The 23,486-nt window shown below is 37.6% G+C and overlaps 3 protein-coding genes and 1 long non-coding RNA gene across 14 annotated transcripts; 1 reads left to right on the forward strand and 3 right to left on the reverse strand.

The window, feature by feature from the left end:
- Positions 1–224: 224 nt before the first annotated feature.
- LOC107262821 (xaa-Pro dipeptidase) lies at positions 225–14,482 on the reverse strand. 3 transcript variants are annotated; one of them, XM_025080372.1, is made up of 10 exons: positions 14,344–14,481; positions 11,397–11,492; positions 10,192–10,390; positions 8,702–8,941; positions 5,855–5,916; positions 5,719–5,763; positions 1,813–2,082; positions 1,046–1,490; positions 819–970; positions 225–594 (listed from the first exon to the last, which is right to left on the reverse strand). In XM_025080372.1, the coding sequence occupies exons 3-10, from the start codon at positions 10,381–10,383 to the stop codon at positions 513–515; spliced, it is 1,488 nt and encodes a 495-aa protein (XP_024936140.1). In that variant the 5' UTR covers positions 10,384–10,390; positions 11,397–11,492; positions 14,344–14,481; the 3' UTR covers positions 225–512. The 3 variants fall into 3 exon arrangements, with proteins under 3 accessions (XP_024936140.1, XP_015584879.1, XP_015584877.1); XM_015729393.2 differs by lacking the exon at positions 11,397–11,492 and having other exon boundaries at positions 14,344–14,482; XM_015729391.2 differs by lacking the exons at positions 11,397–11,492; positions 14,344–14,481 and adding an exon at positions 10,461–10,645.
- Positions 10,790–15,644, forward strand: LOC112493702. Of its 9 annotated transcripts, none has more exons than XR_003058364.1 (5): positions 13,130–13,910; positions 13,977–14,553; positions 14,646–14,833; positions 14,990–15,049; positions 15,268–15,644. It is a non-coding gene; the product is annotated as an uncharacterized LOC112493702 (long non-coding RNA). The 9 variants fall into 9 exon arrangements; XR_003058366.1 differs by having other exon boundaries at positions 15,332–15,644; XR_003058359.1 differs by lacking the exons at positions 14,990–15,049; positions 15,268–15,644 and adding an exon at positions 10,790–11,210 and having other exon boundaries at positions 13,377–13,910; positions 14,646–14,770.
- A 1,225-nt stretch (positions 15,645–16,869) lies between these two features.
- LOC107262827 (GSK-3-binding protein) lies at positions 16,870–19,871 on the reverse strand. Its single transcript, XM_015729403.2, has one exon. It carries the CDS (start codon positions 18,983–18,985, stop codon positions 18,497–18,499), a length of 489 nt encoding a protein of 162 aa, XP_015584889.1. The 5' UTR covers positions 18,986–19,871; the 3' UTR covers positions 16,870–18,496.
- Positions 19,872–20,603: 732 nt separating this feature from the next.
- LOC107262820 (HAUS augmin-like complex subunit 3) lies at positions 20,604–23,471 on the reverse strand. Its single transcript, XM_015729390.2, has 9 exons — positions 23,204–23,471; positions 22,850–23,068; positions 22,571–22,757; positions 22,281–22,498; positions 22,068–22,199; positions 21,653–21,992; positions 21,342–21,583; positions 21,074–21,242; positions 20,604–21,010 (listed from the first exon to the last, which is right to left on the reverse strand). Exons 1-9 carry the CDS (start codon positions 23,458–23,460, stop codon positions 20,870–20,872), a joined length of 1,905 nt encoding a protein of 634 aa, XP_015584876.2. The 5' UTR covers positions 23,461–23,471; the 3' UTR covers positions 20,604–20,869.
- Between the last annotated feature and the right edge of the window lie 15 nt (positions 23,472–23,486).

Raw genomic sequence — 23,486 nt, forward strand, 5'->3', positions numbered from 1 at the left:
CATGGCATTGAACGTAGACTTACCTGTTGCTTCTGTAGTGCGACAGAGTGACGTTAGTGCTGTATCGACGTCTGTAACGCTTGTAATATTGATTTTAATTTTTTTTTTCCTTAGATTTATGGAAAAACAACCTTGTGTAAATTGCCGGAGAGACTTGGTACGACGCATATTTTTACTTAAGATTTATTCGAATCTAATTATATGGTAAAAAAACAAAATATACGTTTATATTTATGATAATACAGCGTATTAACGGATTATTGAACTCGTCATTTGTATATTTATTTTCGAGTATGGCAATAATTAAGGCGCGTTTTATTTGCGCGTTAATTTTTTTGCCAATTAACATGATTTTCAACAGCTTGTAGCTGTTTTAATTTTATAGATATTTCTAAATAGAGCCACGCTGGACGCCCGTTTGTCTTTCAGTGATACGTGTTGACGAAAAATATAGAACTTAATTCCACGGCGCACTTAATTCCTTGCCATTATCTTAGGTTACATTTGTTTAGTCATTCAACGGTACGTCTTCTTTCCTGTGGTAATTTTATTTGATCCCTTCCAACGGCCATCCAAGCTTCTATCTCTTCAACACTGCAAGAGAATGCAATAAAATCATGAGAAATGTGTATCGGTCAACTGGAAGAGTATTTTTTCTCAAACTTAGAATTGCCAATGACGTTACACGGTTTCAAAGATTAGCGTTAGAGATTCTCTGTAGCGTCATATACGGCTTACGCAACTATGTACACTACTAGGACAAAATTACTTCGGTACGAGCAACCATAAATTGTAAATAAAAAAACTGAAGGTCTTACGTGCGAGGAACGCAAGTCATGTTTTCCACACCAGATTCCGTGATCAAAATATCATCTTCGATCCTAACTCCACCCCAACCACGGAAATCTCTCAAACGTTCTGGAACGATGAATTTGGATTGTTCCGGATTGGCTAACGCCGCATCCAGCAGCTATAATTAATTCATGAAATGTTACTTCTTGTAAACAGTATTTAATATCATGAATATTTCTTGGTAATAACTTACGCAATCAATAAAGTAACATCCTGGCTCTACCGTGAGGACCATCCCTGCTGATAAGGTGCGAGCAGTCCTCAATTTCCTGATACCAGGAGCCACTGGACGTTCTGGACATCCTGGCAAGTATCCACCCACATCGTGAACATCCAAGCCCATCAAATGGCCAAGTCCATGGGGTTGGAAGACTTCGCCCAATCCAGCTTTAATCATGTCATCCACGTCGCCAATTAATAGTCCACCCTTCTTCAGTGAAGTTAAGAGAACCTTGTTGGAGAGGAGGTGCATGTCGACCCACGATACCCCTGGTTTAACCGACTGTAAAACAGCATTGCAGGCATCCAAAACAGCATTGTAGATCATCTTTTGATCTTCGGTAAATTTCCCATTAGCCGGAAAGCTGCAGGTGATGTCCGCCGCATAACCACAATAATTGGCACCCATGTCGAAGAGGCTATACCGCGATAACAAATAGTACATAATTAAGAGTCATCAAGAAAATCCAAACATATTGACGCAAGTTTTACGCAAATCCTAAGACGCGTGAGAGGTTCGTAATTATCATGAAGATCAAAGTTCATGAATTTTACAGAAAGTGATATTAAAAATACAACAGAGCGTGATGAATATAATGCGCAAGAATGATAGCAACGATAAAAAAAGTCTCATTCTTAGTACATACGAATTTTAAGATGGAATGAACCATTTCTACCATCTACTACTAACTACAAGTTCTTCATTTAGTTCATTAATATTTTCGCGGACCTTAAACTTACCAAATATCACCATCTTGTATAAGTCTGTTGTTAGGTACTCCAGCGTGACCATAATGCAGAATGGAGGCATTGTGTCCGGAACCGCAGATGCAGGTATAAGAAACATTTCTACATCCGCCAACGGAATATGCATAGTGTAAGAATGCTGATTCTCCTTGGTACTCCATTAAACCCGGCTTTACGGCTCTCATGACCGCCTTGTGTGCCTCTGAACTTATCTTGACGACGTAGCGCAGCACCTCTATCTCTTGCGAAGACTTTATTACACGGCTGTGACATTCAAACAATATGACGATTAAACATTGTCTATGACATTACATTTCTGAAAAATCTTTACGCAGCTACTTTTTTATTTCGATCAACCGAACAACCGACTTTGAGCATCGAGACATCGCGAGTCCTTGCAATTATACAAAGTGCACAAATTACGTAGGAACAAAAAGTGATAAAACCTTGGTTACCTAAAGGACACGTTTCTAACACTGTGTGTTAATTATTAAAAACAAATTGTTTACTTGCATACATTTTTATTCCAAGAATGGTACAAGGTTTTTCGTATTTTTGTTTGTATTGCTTCCAGCAATCGTTCCAGCATTGGAAATCACATAAATAATTTTGCTTTTGGCAAGCAAATACTTTTAGACAACACACGAGACTGGTAATTCAATATCAGAAAGCATCTTGAGCAGCTGCCAATCTCTCTGACAAATAATCCATCAACTCGATTGGATGAACTCTAAGCTTTAACAAAGTCTGGAAGTCTAGTGTCATGACACGTAGGCCTAATTTTCTAAAATGTCTAATCCTCATGACTTGATAACCTATTAATTGTTTAGTCCCGTAGCAATAGTGTTCTGGCAAATGTACAATAATGGCTATGTTCATATTCTTATGTTGCCTTAAATTTAGTTTGAATATTGACGATTTCATTGGGGACGAATGTATCAGAGCCTCTATTACGTACAATTCGATTAGTGGCAATTGACTCAAAATTACACTTTTACTCAGTCTATTTTCACCACCTACCAATTGCGCTAGCTGTTGATATATTTGATTAATGACACGTTTTACTTTAACATCGACCCAAAGAGACTTTGCCGATCTATCTGGTGGTAACAAAGGACCTCGATACTGTGGACACTGCAGTGTCATCGACATATCGAACAATTGTAACTTGTTACGTAAGAACCGCACATAAGCAGGATCATCGTACGACTGTATCTTCTTGAGGAAAGACGTACCAAATACTTTGTTAACAAAGTTCAAAGGGAACTTCTCCAAGCAGGTACAAGAGATGAGTACATCGAGCACGTCGCACGGGTCCATTTCGTGAAATTTATCGGCAAACGTTCTTTCCAAGACTTGCCAAAACTTCGGACCGTTTGGCGGTTGAAAGTCTAAAATACCAAACGGCGTGAAAAGAGATGCTATTAAAGACGACGGCATATCCATAGCGTGTTTAATAAAGTATTCGCCGCATCCCCAAAGAATGTGGGCATTTCTGATTTTCATATCGCGGCAATAATCCATTATTGCTGCTACAAGTGCTGGCTCCTCTATTTTCACTCCTTTCTTTATGATGTATTTCTCTAATGCCCTCACCACCACTGGATCAACATGTTCTGCTACATTTAAAGCTCGTACAAATTTCAACAGATCCTTCTCCGAAGCTGACTCCATACACACATTTGCCCATTTACTGGCGCAAGTAAGCATCTTTAGTGAGAATATATTATTATGCATATTACTCAATAAATCTGCCATCTGCGTACCAGTCATTTGCATCCACAGAGACAGAACTTTCTTCTCCAATATCGTTTGTATCATGTGCCTACTATGCTTGAAGTATGGTATTAGCGTAACTAGTGACATAATTTTATCCAACGTGATATCATGTTCCTTGGATTTTATTCCCACCCACAACATATCGATAGATTGTTCATATTTGGTAGCATTGAATTTTGACAGAATTGTTATTACATCTATCAATTGGTCCAAACTAAATTCCCCATTGACAATGCGAATTGTAATTTCATCGCACAGACGATCTCTGTATGCATTTACTGGTGGACTCACATCTTCTATAAGTAAACTGAGACCTTTCAGTAATGTATCAGTGTCTTGACTTTTGGCAATCATTTCAATCAGTTGAGTTAAAACTGTATCTCTACTCGCAGAATCCAATAGCATCTTCTCACCCTCTCTATCCTTTGTACTTATGTTTTTGAATCCTTGATTCTTTTCTAACTGCATGATTTTTTTAAGAACTTCTAAAGCAACTTTAGAATTTATTTGCTCATTGATCATCGTTTCAACAAATGAATATACTCCAGTTGGTGGGTAGCTGGAATCCAATCCTTCCAGCATTTGCTTTATATTAGCATTCTTCATGAAATCAAGGTCAGAGCCAAACAATACAGCAATTCCTTCATTGGTTTCTATGTCAATTCTCTCTTCCAAAGTACATTCTGCGCCCAATTTATTTTCCTCATTTATTTTATTATCTGTACTTTGTGTACTAGAAGTTTCTTTAATTTTCAAAGAATATTGATCATGAGAAGTTTCAATAATTGGTTTTTGTCTATGTTTTTCGTCACATAGAGCAACTATATCGCTAACCTTTTGTACAATCAACGGTACTTCCTGAATATCTATACCTTCTTCGACAAGTATGCTAGTACATGTCAATGGTTGCACTCTCCTAGGTCCACCACCTCCAGCTCCTGATTCCAACCATCTCTTACTAGATTTTAAAATGGGAAGTCTCGTTTGCACTGGAGATCGTAGTATCATTCGACTCCACATATTACCTCTCGCACTCATCTACCTCTGGGTAGAGACTTATATGACAAATACAAGATTTACTATCATGTCATAAAATCATCATTCTTTTTCACAACCAATATCAATCAATTGCAATGCAACATTAAAATCACTTAGGTATAACCTCTCGTTGCATTGTACAATCTTAAATACATCCAACGTTGGTTTTACAATTCAACGATGTACTGCTACCAGAATAGATACTTTTCTCTAGGTATTTACTCTTAATTTTTTAGTTTTTTATACGCAACTTTCCTCTTTAAAATCCTACACAATACCAATGACAAAAACCTTTCGGCATATTCTCTACGATAAACAGCTGATACTACTTGATACTAAAAATTAAAACTTGATACTGGTTTAAGACAAAAGTATCCTATTGTCACAACTATGTGGCAGCACGTGTATCAAACAAGAGTGTGCTCAGTCGATAAGCACCGAACAAATATAAACATTGCATACGACATACCACATTCGTTGCACACAAAAGACAACTTTCACAATTAATCTGTCCAAGTAAAACGATTTCTGAAATCATTATTGCGTAACATCATAAAAGAATTGTCTATAATATGCAGACACTACGAAATATATTAGAGTCCGAACAACTCGCTTATACGTTGTAGTATATTCAACGGACTGTTTATAAATGACTATGTGAAAGTTCAATGTAACGTTATATAACCTTATGATTCGAGTACCGCACAGACATCATACACGCCTATACAAACCTGATAGCAGCCATTTAAGGAATTCGAACAAATATAAATAGTACTCGAAATGTTATGTGATTCTGGGAAGTAACGGTGAAAACAAAAAGTGTTAGCTTAAGGCAATAAAAGGATAAATCTATCGGCACCGATGAGACATCAAAACACATAATTTCATAATCACGATTTCAATTAATGTTTGCGCAAAGTTACCAATACGCTAAATAACTCTTTTGTCTCGGTGTCATAACATCAGCTTTGACGAGATCAATAAAAACCTATTATCTCGTAACTTATAGAAAACAGAAATAATATCAGTTAACGATCTTATTTATGCTTATCGGATATCCACGAATATAAATATTATACTCACCATTCCGCTATCTCGGGAAAGAGAAGATTATTATCAACTTGGAACCTACAAGAATGAAAAAAAATACATATGATCCATTTAATGAAGCGATAGCAGAAAATTAATTTTTATTATTCTCCATAATCATTATACGTACTGCCCAATACCATCGAAAACAGCTTCGCGCGCGGTATTTCCGCTGTCTGTGTTTCTGCCGTACTGAAAACAAAGAAAATAGTAAATGAGAACAAATACCAAAAAGACAATTAAGAAGGCTTATACCATTGTAAACGATACGTATAAGACAGCCATGCGTAGAAACAAGTCTCGGAACAAAGTAAAAGTCTCCTTACGTAATTCTAGTTCGAGGTAAATAGAAAGCTCTTTCTACCAGTAGGCAAAAAGGTAACGTTAAAGTCTACGAGGCGTCGATTTCTTTTCTTTTTTCTTTTTTTTTTTTTTCTTCATCCGTCACCTAATATTTATCTCGGTTAAAAACTGACGCAACGACGACGACATTGCGAGTGCCGTGTTCCACTTACAGATATTATATACATGTAGATACCCGGGAACGTGGTATTTCCTGCGTTTACAATTTCCGCAGACTGTAACGTCCTTTGTTGCAAGTTAGAGTCAATGAAAGGAAGCAAATGAAAAATTTTATATTTTCACAGCAGCCAATGAATAATGCCCACTTTTTTTTTTCACGTGCACCGTGCAAACTAGGAATTTAATTAACGCGACAGTTTCTGTCAGTGGACAAACAACATGTCTGCAGAAAAATTGCGAACCTCGCACAACCTCGTGTGTATTCGTTCACGTGTCATCGGAGTAACCACTTTACGATGCGTTTTCATCGCACTGAACTACCGACGTCGTTACTGCATTACCATCGGTGTCGCAAAAAGATGTAACTTATAATATATATATATATAAATATATATACACACAAGCAGCAGTCAATAAAAATGCCCAACTCGCACTTTCCATCCGGTTTTTTTGAATGGATCGTAAAATGGCAGACGTTATATTTAAAGAATAAGCTTCCTTTTTGCCAGAGACAGACGGTGACGTATCTACACGTGCCGAATCCCACGCATTAGATATCAAGCTATACATACAGACGCCAAAATGTCTATTGTAAGAGGAGCAAAGATCGAAAGGCATAAACCAGCAAAGAGTAGGAGTTAATATAGCGGTGAATGGTGTACGTAATTATTCGTTATACTCAATATTAAATTCTAGCAGATAATAATAGTGAGTGATTTGTTCGTCCTTGGCATAAATATCAACCAGACGAATCAATTAAATAAGAGCGGTTTAATCAAGAGGCACTACAATCTTGCTCCGAAAACCTACTACCCGTGCGTAAGGAGAAAAAGGTCGATTGGTATTACTATTGCTCATGCGTCTGTCACTTAAAGATCAGTTAAAGAGAATTTGACGTCATGGGATTTCGACAGGAACTTGGCTCGTCTAAGAAATAGTTAAATTTTTCGAATCCACAGTTTACGTGGAAAAGCGTAAAAACTTGTTTAGCTCGATACGCAAGGATACTGTGTAAATTAGCATTACGATACCAACAAAAAAAAGTCTATGACTTTCTGGTACTGAACACTTTCTCCTAATCGAACTGCTTAGTAATACAATGTTGTAACTACCGGTAGAAACTAAGCGCTAAACGTCACTTTAGCGAGTTCATTATTAGCTTCATAAGCTTCGCGAGAAACTTTGAACGAAAATACCAATATAACATTAGCCAACATGGTAGTGACATTGGGAAATAATAAATATTTTAAAAAACTTGATTGGACGATATAACGTGTAAATCCTTGAGTTCCTCTGAAGTCCCAAGACGTGTTTTGCCATTTTGAAAAGTTTGCCGTCCAAATTATGATTCATCTAACAGAAACATAATCGATTCAAATTATATGTATACAACATATGTAGCGTTTATGAATACTGACCGACGAACCTGTCGAGTCTTACTTGTTAGCAGTATCTCGTTTTTGAGCAATACGAGTAAAGTTAAATGCCAGTGCTAATACGTAATGACAATTCAAGCGGCAAGCGCGACAAACGTTAATGGCCTTGGATCTTCGGTCTAGATTAAAGCGAAATGGGACCAGGCTCCATTTATAAATTCTATTAAAAAATAAAAAAAAAAACATCGCGACACGACAGCAACGTATTATTTCTTTAACCATGTCCCAAAATTACGGAACAAAGGCTTCAACTGCCCACCAAACAGACATCTTAAGACACGTTTTCTACATTTTCTTAGACATATATAAAGGAAAGTATGTCGAACTATGAACTTACGATGTCAGATTGAGGTACGAGACAGTCACTCGTTTACATTACACAACATGTATGATCGAGTCAAGTTTCTACTCAGCATTTCATGAAACTTCGAGCGGCACGTTGTGCCTCATGGCATTTCATTTCAATAGTAACTTTCTTTCTCGAAGCGAATATTATCCTTGAATACTTGAACTCCGTGGTATTGGCAAAGGAAAAAAAGAAAAAAAAAATATCAAGACACTCGCATAACATTGAAGATATACGTACTTCAGATTACTTTAAATCACATTCAAATACAAAGTTATCCGCAAGACGCAGGGTACATACGCAAATAAGAAAACGCTTAAGCTTACACATGCGAAATTGTCACTTGATTCGCGACTAGCGCGAACCGGTTCCCAGAAAGAGGGTTAATATCCTGAACCCGTAAATGGTGGGTGAGATGGTATTACGCAGTAATCGCACTGTCCTTATAAGAACACTGGTTAGGTAGAGATATACCACGGTATTATCTTTTAAAATATCATCCAATTATCCATTATGAATCGTAGCGATATCTTCAACTGATATTACACAGACAGTATTGTATAAAATCCCATTTGGAGTATTCGCGCGAACCATGAAGATCATCTTTGTAACGATCTTAGAATCCAGCTTGAGTTTCCTATAGGAATCAGCAGAGCGTTCATTGTAAACTTACCAGAGTGAGGAGCAGTGCCGCTTGCTTGTCGCTAAGGACTTGCGCTATCTGGTCGGTGTAGTAGGTCTCGTCAACGGCATATCTTTTCTTAAAGTCCTCCAACGAGTGCAGCTTGCCTTGCCATACGGCATACTCGGCTGGTAATCGTGGAAAGAAGAGAATTGAAGTTCCACTCGTGATATCAATGCATCCATAGCATCCTGGTTCTTCCACTCCAAAGCACCATTGGAAATAGGATTCCTAGAGAAGAAATAAGAATCTTAATATTTACTTAAACATTGAATTCGCTTTGACGATCTGCGAAGAGACGTGGTCGCTCTACGTACGCAGGACAAAAGAGATTCTCGAGGCCAAGAAGGAGGCATTGTAAATTCCAGTGGGTCTCGTGAAACGGAATTTCTATTAGCGTCTACGAGAAATAGAGAATGGACTTTATAGGGAGACTCGTGCGTTAAACTGTATCGGATCAAAAACTGTTGGATATCGAAATGAGAATTCATTCCTGTTACCAAGTGCCTTTTGCGATCTCTCATAAGAATTATGTATATCCACAGTCAATCGACGTATCAGTTCATTTATTCAATTTAGCAATCCTTGATCGAGACATTTATTCAATCTATACTTTACGATTGACGTAATTATTTATGTATAATACTAAACGAGGAATCACGATATCGGCAAGTAAACCGCAACGTGTTCCAACTTATATTTAGGTACGAGCTAAAGTCGAGTCCCTTCTCGTCCGTGGAGTGATCGGCCATCAGGTCAACGTGCTCTCGGCATGGAACGAGTAGCAGGTATTATCTTAAATCAGCTATATTCGGGCCAGGCTAGTAAGACGAGGAGCGCGGGGACCTACATACCGGGTGTAGCAGAACGTCGATACCCAGAACGCTTAATAAAAATGGTTACTGCATGTAAATTCGTAGTTTACAGTTTTTTTCCTCGCTCCAAGCAAAACAAACACTAAATACCTCAGTCGAGAGCTTTCCATCCTGTTAACCTTGAACTTTAATCGCGCCATTGCAAACTCCCGAAGGTACACTTCGATCGTGGTTCAAAAATAATTCGAAAATTTTCATCGATGTATTATCACTCGTAAGAATCATTGTTTACATTGCATTGCGATAAAATCACTTATTTTTTTCACCATAGTTTGTTCATCCATAAAACGGTACATTCGTTCTAGAAAAGCAGGTTTTAAAGACAATCTGCCAAGACACCATGACTCGTGTGTCTGGCACAAGGCCCAGGGCCGTACCACTGAAATTCTACACCGTAGGACGTACCGACGGCACCAGGAGCGTCCCTGATGATTTTTTCCCAGAAAATATCGTTTCGAAAATAATTGCGACGACATTCAAAGTAAAATATATGTATACCACGTGGAACAAAGCAATATCGGCCCACGAGTTGTCTGTAATTTTATTAAATCTATCCAGTGTCCTAAAATAAAAGAGCAGCTGGTGTAGACATTGTCGTTTACTCACCTGTCTAAAAGGCCAGTCTATGTCGGTATCGTTGAACGGAACATCAACGCCACCTTGGAGCATTACGAAAGCACCCTTCGTAGGTACATCGGAATTTTTCCTAAGACGGTTTAACAGACGTTCACGATTCCCTTGAAAAAGCGTCATGGGGACCCTCAGGGTGTGCTCGCCTCTTACGTAACAGGGCTCCATGGGATTTCTGAAACGAAGCATTGTGAATTTAACTTAAAGTCTCACTACATGTTTTACATACATATACCTATACGTACATCTGTATCGTTCTGCCTACGTTCTTTGTGACGTGGAGGCCTCTTGTTCGAACCGAGCATAAGTTTAACGGCAGCTGAGTTATACTACACTTACTTCGCTTTGACAATAGTGTCGTAAGCGCACAGCCGATTGCATTTCTTTTAAATAGAACAGTTATGCGTGAAGCCATTATCAAATATCTTTAAGAGACGATGGAGCTTGAAATTTATGAAAGAAATTTTTAACACGACACTTGGGTTTTGATATTATATTCACCTTGACATAAACAGGGTCATTTACATCAAACATAACTACTCGGTTCAAATATGTCATCAGCTATCTACTAATATTATTAAATAAGTAAGTTACGCCTCTTATGATTATATAATCTTGCCAAATGATGCTCGAATGAAGTTGACTATCTTATACTTGTGAAATTTCACTGTTGATACGTACGAATCTCGATATTTATTTTGAAGACTGGATTGAACTGACATACTTTGTATCTATATTAGTTGAGGTTACCGGTGCCTTTTGAATATCGCTTCTGATCCTTTACTATTATTTCTTACGCTTTAACTGTTCTATGAATCCACGTCGGTAAAACAGTTTTGGAATAAGCTTTTTAGGTAAAAGATTCTCGCCTTCCTAATACGGTATAGCTGAACTGGCTCGTTAGACGAGGGGCTATGGATATGACGGACGGATGTATACGAGTGCACGTATGGAGAAATGAGAACGTTTCGGAGAAATGAAATTATATTTGAGAGGTACGTAAATAGATTGGAACATATGTACATGAAATGAAATAGGAATGCTCGTGTCCACGAACGTATTCGGTTATATTTAAGTCGTGTCATTAGTCTTCTGACGCTTGGAACTGACACAATTCTCCTTCTAGTATTCTTAAAATAGGTGATTCGTCTACGCCATTGTTAAATGGTATAAAGTCTCACCTGTGGGTCACGGATTTTCACCGTTTATTTACGATAACGTCATTCGGCAGACATGAGAAATGCCGTCTGGTTCCGGCAAAGTGGTGGATCGAATTTCTTCAAAAACAAAGCAACATAAATTACTGTAAATAGGAATTGGTTCTAACTGTCGTAGTGGAATTTATTATTTTTTATTAGTAAAATAACATCTATGGCCGTAACTATATATTTTTTTAGGCTTTAGCTTTCACGTTTGCAATTCTGCGCATTTACAGAGTATATCGTATTCGAATACATCGTGACGTAATCTCGAACCATAAACTCGTCAAGGACGAAACAAATTCGTACTCGAAAAAAATACGTAGAAAAGCATAATTTAAGGTAGTTGGATCATGAGGACCCTTCCAAGATATGGTTTTAAATTTTATATATGTTCGAGGCAAAATTTATGAAATTATCTAAACAATGTGTGATACGAAAATTTTGTAACCGGTGGATTTATCCATTTGCTTGTTTTGAAAAATAATACCTCAAGTGATACATATTTTTTTTATAAATGATATATAGGGTATTCACCGAAATAAGAAAACTGTATTATTATGATACTAGGGAAATCATCTTAAAATACCAACTGGAAATTCTTCAACTACGTCGTCGCGTTCTTGAAATTTCAAGAAGTTGGGTTTTCGAAATTCCTCGATGGTCAGAATAAATATTCCATTTATTTTCTTCGACGTACCTATCTTCGGGGTCTCTACATTCGGATTATTAGCAAGTCCTGAAATACCTGTTTATGGGCTTTTCCTATTTACAGAGTCTTTCTTTGAAAAAAAAAGAGAGAACCTTCGGTTCGGTTTGTGTTTCTAACAATAACTTTGGAATTTAGCTTGGCTGCCTGCGGGATTGTTTCTTCATTTTTTCATAGAATCTTTCCACTTCGACAACGTAACGTACCAAAGAAAAATTGCATTGGCCAATAGTCAGACTTTCTTGAAGATTTTGCCATCCCTTTATTCTTCAGACTTTCCTCCTTTACAGAAAATCCTACTCGAACTTTGATTCCAGTAAAGCTTCTTATCTTATATTACAATGGAGATAGATGCTCTATCTGCTGTCAGCGTTATCATCGGATCGTCCAATAAATATTAAATCCTCACTGATGATATTTGTTATAACGACACCTGACTTTAGCTGTTTCTTGCGATAGATCGGCATTGCAATCTCCGTTGTAAGAAAATACTCAAACTTTTTTTATACTCCGTTGCTAATACATAGATACAAATATAGAAAAGTCACGTGACATACTTTAGTTTTTTTTTGACTTCCTCCCTGCCCTCTTAAAACACGATCTCTGCGCGTGAGTAACATTGTTTGATTCAAATGTCAAGAATGAATTCAACGCTGTATGGAAAAGACACGTGGACGATAACCTGTATCAATATTTGAAGTGCGATCTATGCCGATAATGATGTTGATTGTCAGTGATCGACTGCTGGTTATTTATCCAAAATATTCCATTGAGATGTGTTATTTCAGTTAGCGATAGAATTGACATATGGAGGTGAAGGTTTTGAATTTTGAATAATAATGAAAAAATAATAATAATAATTCAGGCCAAAATTGTTATTGTGGAGGAGTGGAGGAGGCAGGGAAGAAAGAAGGGACTTTCGTAATAGCAGCAATCATACAGCGAAGAGTTGTAATCCGACTGGCATGGATGTACCCTGTGCTAACGAAACACCTGGTAAAAATAATACTCTCAGATTTGAAAAGTTGCCAGTACTGGCTCTAAGAACAATTTCAAAGTATTCGAATGAATTTTGAATTTATCGTGAATCAGCATAATCTTAAATTCCGTTTACGTAGTGTTTGTTAGGATTGTCAATACCGACGGTCTGAGCTCAATGTACTGCAATAAAGTTGCTATTGCACAATTGGAGGGTCATCGAGTACGGCTTTCACAAACAACATAGCAATCACTTTGTATCTTTTTGTTTCTAGAATTACCGCCGACGTCAACATCGCTTAAGACAAAGAGACGCGTTCATAAAAGAGACGGCTCGTGAGTGTTGCGCACGTTAGGAAAGTTACCAAATGAATTCGAATAACCTGACAGTAACAAAAGTAAACACAGTGTTTAGTCTCGTTGGCTTTAAAGCTTTCGTATTAGTAAAGAGAAACAGATAGAGCGAGCGAAAGAAAAAATTCCTATTGATCGAGCGTGAGCATCAAGGCGTACTGGTCGTAGAAAATAGAAGCGGGTACGTCAGTAGGTAACCTAAAATTCCACGATTACGCAGTATAACGATTCTATTAAAAGAAAACTTTAAAAAGGGGTTAGAACCGGTATCAGACCATGGCCATCGACCGTATTGCCCTCTTGTTCTGTCGTTATACAAAAATTTTAAGTTAGCCAAGCGTGTATGTCATCATTCCTATAACCTCAAAAAGCAAAGCAGGACAAACATTTGCTTGTATCACGAAACTGAGCCTCCGTTGCAAACGTCTTGCTACTAATTATGCAAATAATATCCTGTACGATTTACCAGTATATATATATATGTATATTTCATATATGTATATTTCCAACTGTCACTACAGGAAGGATATGCTCTTGCAAATGGTGGTCTGACCTGAGTTTCTCACTGAGCCGTCACTAAGAGAATGTTCGTTACGATCAACAAGGAAGCACGTGACACAATATAACGAAGCACGAAAGACGGTGTACAATGAAAGCAACGAGACTTTTCGAAAAACACCAAGAAAACAATTGTGAGAATTATATGAATATACGTGTCACAAAAGATTCTCCCGAGGTTGTCAAAACACTGCATATCTGACACTTCGGCGATGTCGGCAAGGCTGGGATTCTCAGCTCTGCGTCTTGTTCGATTCATGGCAAAGAGGCAATATGAAGAGAGACCTACTTTTTAAGGGCAACGACTTGAAGTAGGACATAAATACATACGTGTTTACGAGCTGAGATTCGGCCATGTTGATCCGCTTCGTCTGGTTAGAGTCTGCGTGCTGAAACGACGATGGTAGCAGTGTGGACTGAAGCTAATACTTCCAACAAGTTCTCGCTGCTTTCACGACTCAGCCGGTGTGCTATCGACAATACAGACATACTACAAATACTTCAGTATATATGAACGTAAAGGCCAGCGCATATAAAGAGGTTTGTTTATTATCTCTTATCAGTAACACAATAAAGTCTCACATTTTTGACAATACACGCTTTCACGAATACAATAATATACTTACCGATAGGATGTATGTATGTACAATCTATGGTAGTCCTCCTGGGTCACGTGAGAATCTCACCGAACGCACTTCGTTTGCCAACGATGTCTGTATTGTTTCAATGCAACTGGGCCGACATATTCTATATACTGGTTTGTGTCTGTGTCAATTTATGAACAAGGCCGTTTAATCGTGTTTCTACTTAAGTTTACACAGTAAGCTGTAACAGAATGTCCTGAGTATTATGTATATAACTTGGAGTTATCAGAAATCAATTTTTCTATACTTATTTTTATTTTGACGCTCTGGTATATAGCTAATAGACATAAACAATATAGCAATATACTGTACTATGCCCTTTTATGTCATAGATACTTATGTATAGCTTGCGAGATAAAGCATCTTTGATGGATACATTGTAATCATCACTTGTAAGTACTAGAAACTATTTACAATATTTTACTTGATAATCTAATTTAATAGATTACAAGTATTGACGACAGACGTTCATTTTATGTCTATAGACAATATCAATCTTTCACAGCTCACAATGATAATCCGAAATGACACAAAAACTGTAATGACATGTTTCTGATAAATAATCTCATCGATCGTACATACAACTCGAAAATTTTATTTGACATTTGAGATATATCTACAAGATTTTTTTTGTATTTTCATTATACTGACGTGCAACATTTTCCAATGTATAGGCAATGTTTTGTCTTCCACGAACCAATACGTGAAACATTAGTCATTATGATACTCGAGTATCGAAGAGAACATATGACATCTATACTGTCCTACTTGAATGCTGAATCATCTTCGACATACGGATACACGATTCCGTATAACCCGCGAAGTCTCTTTCACTCGACAACATGATTTTCTGGGAAAACGGTCACCGTTCAAAATCCCCAAGAGGCCGAGACTGGCACCAGCATTCGTTTGCTAACGTAAGAAAGAATATAATTGTACAATAATAATAAAAAAAGCAGTTGCTCTGCTACAACTAGAAATCCTCGTACTTACCTCATATGAAGTTGACACACGAACGTGAAGCGCCGGTTTGTGTCCTCGGTGCATCCGTGTGCCATAGAAAAAACAGTCGTGTGACTAACATTAATATAAATGAGAGCGGACAGGAATTCAATTGAAAAATTAATATCGAACATAAGTGCTCGATCAGCGCGTACGCTCTATAGTAATATAATTCAATGCGAATGAAGCAGAGCGCAAACTGTATTAACACGCGTGTTCCGCCGAAGGACGAATCGTTCAAATCTAGTGTAAGATTAGTATCTACGTAAAATACTGCGAAATATTTTGTGAGTGGTTTCGGAAATAACATTGCTGCATGAGTAATGCTTGGTGAGTCTGACAGAGCAATGTTTAATTAATGATTACACGCATTATTTTACAGTGAAACGGAATGATTTTATCCATTAAATCCACTTCGAGAGCATTTCAATTGGACGTTGCTTTTTACTAGACTCCATGACGCCTGGGGAAGTTCGATAATTTTACTTGGCGTTGTATTACTTTTAGGATATTCGTGAAAGTGGTTAGTTTTAAAATTACGAGAGAGGAAGAGAAAGAGATTGAGACCCTGAGTAAATTGATGTTGAAACCCCTACCTTTCTGTTCAGTGCCCCCCAGTTCCAGTCCAAGGGCGTAGGACAAAGGGACATGAGATATTGAACGCTACCTTATTTAGCTCCGCTTACAGAGTGAATTGCGAGACTAAATGATATCAATAACATTCACTGTAATTGGCAATTGTAGTTGTGCGTTCTGTAACGCATTATCAATATGATAATGCTAATTAAGTTCATTAAGGTATGTCAAATTAACCACAGGTATTGGAATATTAGTACAGATGTTATCAGTAGACAGGTAGGCTGGTTAATATCGATTATGTGTGTTGTTGATAGACAAAACTAAGTTCCCCCATTGTGAAAGATAATTACTGAGCTGTATTATTTTTATTACCACGCGAATGCGCTTCATCGAAAGAAAACAATCGTTACGTACATATATAAAAACTAATGGCCAATAGAAGGTACTGAAATTCCCTTAGGGCAAACGTGCTGTGAGGTTTGTTGTCAAAGAGCAGAGAAACCATCACAATATTTGTGTGGTGCTGTAGAGAATTTAGATAGCGCGGAGTAGGGTGGGAGAAACTTGGAGAGAAGGGAGTGAATGGAAAATTTTCATGATGGCACCAAATGAATAACGGACGGCACACGTGTTTGCATTGAAACTTGTAATTTTTTTTTATTTTTATTTAGACTTGCCGGACGGTCATGTCCGACGATCACAACGAGATATATTTTTCCTTAATTCTTGTATAACGAGTAACTAAAAAAAAAACACTCCTTCCTTATACAAAAAAAATATGAATCGAACCATGCATTCATAGGAGTTGAACGCATACATTCGCAAAAGTCAAAAATCATATACCTTCTTTCTCTCACAGCATTCGCATAGGTACACAATACCAATTACACTAAATTGGACGCTTTTCGACACTGACGCAATACAGTGAACAGTGTGAAATCGCAATCAATGTCGCTATAAATATTGATTATTGCGCCAGTATTTATCGAATGTTGTATTTCGCCGTTGTCCTCATTTTATCGGAAATGAATCACTCGTCTCTACCTACATGATAGTTATTTCCTTGACTAAACTTGCACGCTCGCGTACACAGTATATTACAAGTAAATAGAATGTTATTACATCAACGTATTTAGTGATTAAGAATGATAAATAACTATGCACTAAAACATGCACAGAAAAATGTAAAGCTATATCATTACAGGCCCTCACTTCTATTTTGTTCTCTCTTTTCATAAACACACACGTACATTCTCTCTCTTTCATACTCTCTTACTCTCCTATCTTTGCTTTCGAGCATGTTCTAGTATTTTTTGAAATTTTTTTATCATAATACTCCATGTTGGGCGATTTGCTCGAACGCATCAGAGGACTTGTACACAGTCAGAAAGCCTAAATCCGAGGACTAACTTAATTCACGATATCTCTTGGCAATCAGTGTATGCCATTAGCGTCGAATTTGACAAATAAATGAGATCATCGTTTTTCTTGCTACAAATAGGTAGCTTACAAAGGCATAATATCGTTGATCGATTGATGATTGATGCGGAATACACAACAAAAACACGTCGAAGAAGAACAGGAGCAGATTTCTCATTACTTCTCTAGGCTCTCAATAAAGACTATGTACCTTACTGATATCTCTGTTCGATATTTTTAAAAATAATAATTGCTAGAAGGAAGGTCGACGTGCGACCAAAGTAGAGTCGTGCTTCGTGCTTAACGCGCTTTACAATATCATTCACGTTAAATATAACGCGAATATGTGCGTGCGCATTGGTCGATATCAACTTGACGATTTTTTGGAAAGCTAAAAAGTTTTTTCTGAGAAAACGGGAGAACCCCTTGATACCGTCGAGGCCGTTCGAACGACAACAATGATCATTGATTTGTCATTGGTTCACCGAATGGTGTCGAGTAATCGGGTTGGGTGCACGTCGGCCATAAGTCTTCCACGTAGCCTCATAGTCGTCGATACGCCAACGATCTTGGCCGAACGTTCACGAAGCGAGACTGCTTCAAATAACAACACTCCATATTTACAAACACGACCATGTAAGGCAAGTTCCTGCCTAATTACGTTCCCCGATGTCCAAGCGCGCCCTAGAGCACATATGGGAACACGAAATCCTAACGGAATCCTTCCGACATTTTACAGAAATTTTGCATTAAACCAAAAATCGAGCAACGATCACAGTAAACACAGTCGAGGGCTGTCGTCACTCGTGTTCCGTTTACACGTTATCTTTCGATTCACCTCACAGTTCGAGCGGCTGAAATACAGGAGGTAAAGGCTCATCCTCAGAATCATAAAAATACGGTTTTCTTCGATAAACCGAGCTGGACTCGTCCTCTTCTTCAGATGTTTCAAGTTCATCAAGATTCGCTTGAAGTCTCTTCACAGCCTCTTTTATCAGTCCACCTTCTCGTAATAATTCTTGTAGAAGTTCATAAGGATCGTCCTCTTCCCTGGCATTCGATCTCTTGTGATGATGACGATGATCGTGTGAGCTATTATTTCTCACACCACAGATCTCGCAGTTGGTAGGATCAGCCCAGGATCGTGACGGTATCCGGTAGGGCGACGGCCGACTCTTATGAGTAACGCTCGACTTGGCCTTGAATCCTGATAATCTTAAATTCTCTTTTATCTGTGATACAAGTATATCAACGTCTCGCGTTAGGAAGTCATGCGTCGTGTCCGGCATTACTTCAATTAAATATGTCGTTTCCTCGGCACTCGGCATCTTTTCCGTTCTACTTGCCTTCAGTGTAATATCAGCTCTTCTACCAGACAAAGTCCCAGCAGGTGTGTTTACCTGCTGACTCTCCTTCGCGTAAAATCCAACTGGCTTCTCAACAGCAACGCAACACGACGGCTCGACCAGGGTTCGATCACAAGCCGTTTGTTATCTTCAAAGCTTCCTCGAATTAGTGAAACCAACGAATATCGTAAGACTCACAAGCTTCCGTCACTGTTTACGTACGTCCACACCTTGTGTACGTTCTAGCAAACTAGCACGTTGTTCGACTATCCTGATTCTTTGTCGATGATCACGTCAATTATTTATATACAGCCATATATATACACAAGGCTAGATAGAGAGAGCGATGCGTAATCAGTGAACGCGTGATTCACCGGCTGAAGACGCGCGATACTCGCTCTCGAGCGAACGTACACCGACTAAACTCTTTATTTACGAGGTGCCGAGGGACCAACGGAACCTTGGCTGCCTAGCGGAGGAGAACCGAGCCGAACAAGTTGAATGAGCACACTCTTACTCGAGCGGCACGCACTCGATCGCTGTTATTGTTTTGAAATCTTGTTTACTGATAGCTCTCTAAATCGCGACAACGTTTATTTTTATTATTATTAGTTATCTGTCTTTCTCTCTCTCTGTTTCTTTATTTATTTTTTTTTTCACCTACATTCCCTTCCCCAAAACTCTCATCAGATGATTCGTATCGCGAGCAGTCTATTTTACACATTGCACAACACCATCACTCTGAGAACTCTGCCAGTATCTACTGATATGTTTACACAATCTTATATAGGATGAGATTATTGCGAATGTCGAGTAGGTGCGGCGTGTCTGATACCGCCTTCTTGGCTTCTCGTAGTCTTTCTAGCACGGTACGACTTGGAAGACGGGAATCGAGCTAGCGGCTGCCTGTCTGCCTGCCAGCCGTGAACCTTCCTACTCTGTTATTATTGTTTTGGCCGGACGACGCATGCGCAGTGGGCTCTTTCCCATGTAAACAAACCGTTAACTCAAACCCTGGCGAATCGATAATACCGTCCGGTTTCCCTCTTCCGTTCATCTAAAAACGTTCCGCCCACGAACCCCCTGTGAATTGTTTCCACGTATTCCCAGGCATTAGTATTTTCTACAACCCCTACAATTTTCATTAAACTGTCTTCTTGAACTCTTTTATTGTGGATATCAATTGAAAGCACTTAATTGTAAGTAATTTTGAATAGTGGGGATGCGACAGACAGCTGTAAAAGGTAGAGGGGTCTATGGACGTATGGATCAAGGTTACACTAAAGCTTGTGCGTCAACATAATTCTCCATCAAGTTTATCGCGTGGGCGCGACGCGACGCCTCTCTTTCTACAGATCATTCACTACCTTATCTTTGATACATATAACATACATTTTAGTAACTACATGGCGTTGTTTTTTTCTCATATAATTTTTAATTTCGGAAATCAATTCGTTACAAATTTTTGTAGGTTAATTATTCTGCGACTTACCTCATTGGCATAATGATTTCTTGTAATGATTTCTAGGCTACATTGCTCTTATTCTAAGCTTCATTGTTCTTAATGTTATTTCACATATTACTGGATGTAAACAATATATACAATGTAAATATGCAATTGTGCATGTTTATTATGGTTATATAGATTGTTTGCCGCCATCAATATTTGCCATTTTTAGCCGACTGGCTTGGTATAAATATGTAAATTATTATTGAAATTCAAAGGGTCATGACTTTTCTGATATTTTGAAAGCGACAAGTTTTTACACACAAGGTCAAGGACAGTTTACAAAGATTATGCTTTGGAAAAAGAACAGAAAAAAAAAGTATAAAAATATTAATGAGAAATGTGGGTGTAGTACATTTTTATAAACTGCTGACAAAATTAGATTTATCCAGTTTAGCTACTGCCTCATCATAATTTCGCTGTAAACCTTCAGGATCTGCTAAGAATCGCTGCCATAATATCTTCTTCTCTCTCTCCAATCCAGGCGTAATGCGATTTCTCTGTAATTTATATTTATGGTTTAATTAAGCAAAAAGTGAGACATATTTATTTTGCAAACTTACTATGGTGTGTTTCAACTCGTTTCGAATACTTGTCACTTTCTCTTTCATCTCTTGAACAGTATTTGTAACTGTTTCAAGTTCTCGTTTAAGTTCAGAGGACATTGGCTTGAAACTCACGGTTTTCCCATCATTTATCTCAGTGTCATACAATGCCATTACTTTTTCTTCTCTGAAATAAATAATTATTATTTACTAAACCATTGTCATTGGAATAATATAATTGTTGTGACAAGAAAATATCATTTCTCCAGTTTAATAAAATACTTACAATGGTTGCAGACGATCCATTCGAGCATCTATTTCAGGTCCCATGATATTATCAATTATTGCAGTATTTTCTTCCACTAAATCGTTCAAACGTTTTAGTGATACTTTTACAATATTTTCATCACTTTCATGGTTCTCCTTATCTTGCATCATTGACAAAAATATTTTATTGGACCAGTGGCTATCTTTAGGGGGGCCATTAATTATTCGTTGGTATTCCTCTTGCTGTTTTTTCATGCTTTTCTGAAAAGAGTCTTTGATAAAATTAGTGTAATATTACAAATAACAAAATTAGTATTTCTTGGTACTCACACATCTCATCTCAGATAGAGTGTATTCAGTTTCCAGGAAATAGCGAGCATTTGATATGAAGTGTACAACTTCTTGCTCGTGTTGAAGTTGCTTGTACATTAGTATGCATAATAGGTCTGAATATGCGTGGCCTTGGTCACGCGCAAGAGTCAAAATTTCGTCTAGTTTTTGACATCTGTCTTTTCGTCTCTCGAGTATAGCACGTGCATATGAGATTAATACTTCAGTCACCTCTGCTTGTACATATTGCTCTATTAATGGTTCCAACTCATTTGTTAGTATAAGTTCAAAGTTTTCCTCTAGTAAATCTCTTTTTGATCTTAATTCCGTTATCTCAGTTCTAAATACAAAATAAATTATAAATGGTATTCGTTTAAATTCATAGAGAATTAAACATTTTGTATGTATTACTTACTGCAGTTGTGCCAAAGACTGAGGAATCTTCAAATCGCCATTGTTGTATATGTCTATTATAGTTTGCTCCATAGAAGTGCAAGCAGCATCTTCTATTTTGGCCAAAATTTCATCTGTTTTTGCAGTAGCTAACCTAGAATGAAAGCATCAGTATTTTAGGCAAATATTAAAAAATATATTATTCTTGGGCATGGACAATTATGTAGGCTTTTACTCTTTTGTGCTAGTTGCAAACTCCTGAAGCATGTCATCAACCTGAACTTCTTTTAAACCTTCGGAGAAAGTTGCGTAATCTGAATCACTGATTTGTTCATCTTTATCAGTACTGCCAAATTCACTCTTTACATAGGCATGTAAGTAGTTACTGTACATTTCCATTCGTTTGATAAAAATGTTAATAGGCATTTGTTTCCACAGAATAGTAGGTCCTTTCTAGAGAAAATGTTGGATTACTGTTACGACAATTCTATTACACTGGAATATTAAATTTGCATTAAGACATACATCTTCTGCTGCATTGGCATACACCTCAGCAAGTTCTTCAACCTGATTAGAAAACTGCTTGTACAGTGTGTCTAACTCTTCTGTGAGGTTTATACAATCAATGTGTAGTTTGTTCACTGCAATTTCTTCTTTCTTTGCAACAAGCTGTTCTTCTTCTATCTCTGCTTCCAACTTACTTTCACGTTCTCTAAAATAAGATTGCATGATATAATTACTACAGAATTATTAAAACGTTTAAATATTGTGTTAGTTATAAGCTAATAAGCTATTTTAATATACTTTAGGTCCCTTATGCCATCTTTCAAAGTTTGAATATACTCCAAGCTTTCTTCGTATAGTTCCTTTTCCATCTCCAAATCCTTCTGCACTTTCTCAGGATCAGGAGGATTATTAGAAACAAGTTGCATCAATTCAGGACAATCACTTGTTGCTTCTTCAAGGGCGCGATCCAATTCTTCACCTTGTAGCCATTGATTAGTACTTTGCAAATATTTCTGTCTGCATGACAAATGGTAAAAATAGAGTAATTAATCGAATATTCTTTTGTCTTTAATAACAATGTAATATCTACTATAAAATCTAAATTTTTTATATAGAATGCATTTAATATCAAATCCATATATAACAGCTTACATTCGAATTTCTTCGGGAGTTAGAATATTTTCCCGGCTCACATTTTCACAGAACCACTTTAAGAAAGGTTGCAGTGCAGGGTCGTCGTAAATTTTACTCAAACTTTCTGGCGTATGCTTCACAGTCCACTCAGGCAAAACTTCCTTTAGTTTATTATAAAAAGCGTTCTTTGAAATCTCCATTTCTGCAAGAATTGTAATCTTCTGCAGCTGAACATGAATTGTAAGATAATAACGGTTGCGCATGGGCAAACGCATATTTTAGGAGAAAAATAGGTGGCGCT

This window comes from Cephus cinctus, unplaced genomic scaffold (genome assembly GCF_000341935.2).
Source record: "Cephus cinctus unplaced genomic scaffold, Ccin1 Ccin1_scaffold0129, whole genome shotgun sequence".
In the NCBI taxonomy this organism is placed as follows: Eukaryota; Metazoa; Arthropoda; class Insecta; order Hymenoptera; family Cephidae; genus Cephus; species Cephus cinctus.

What these genes read in the sequence shown, in the direction of transcription:
- LOC107262827 (XM_015729403.2), bottom strand. Translation starts at nt 18,985, where the DNA reads ATGCCGAGTGCCGAGGAAACGACATATTTAATTGAAGTAATGCCGGAC.
- LOC107262820 (XM_015729390.2), bottom strand. Translation starts at nt 23,460, where the DNA reads ATGCGTTTGCCCATGCGCAACCGTTATTATCTTACAATTCATGTTCAG. An exon ending in CAGTCTTTGGCACAACTGCA is followed by an intron (nt 21,993 to 22,067) that starts GTAAGTAATACA and finishes TTTTGTATTTAG; the next exon opens with AACTGAGATAACGGAATTAA. An exon ending in CTCTATCTGAGATGAGATGT is followed by an intron (nt 21,584 to 21,652) that starts GTGAGTACCAAG and finishes GACTCTTTTCAG; the next exon opens with AAAAGCATGAAAAAACAGCA.
- LOC107262821 (XM_015729391.2), bottom strand. Translation starts at nt 10,630, where the DNA reads ATGGCTTCACGCATAACTGTTCTATTTAAAAGAAATGCAATCGGCTGT. An exon ending in TAGACTGGCCTTTTAGACAG is followed by an intron (nt 8,942 to 10,191) that starts GTGAGTAAACGA and finishes TTTCTTCTCTAG; the next exon opens with GAATCCTATTTCCAATGGTG. An exon ending in ATACAAGATGGTGATATTTG is followed by an intron (nt 1,491 to 1,812) that starts GTAAGTTTAAGG and finishes ATCGCGGTATAG; the next exon opens with CCTCTTCGACATGGGTGCCA.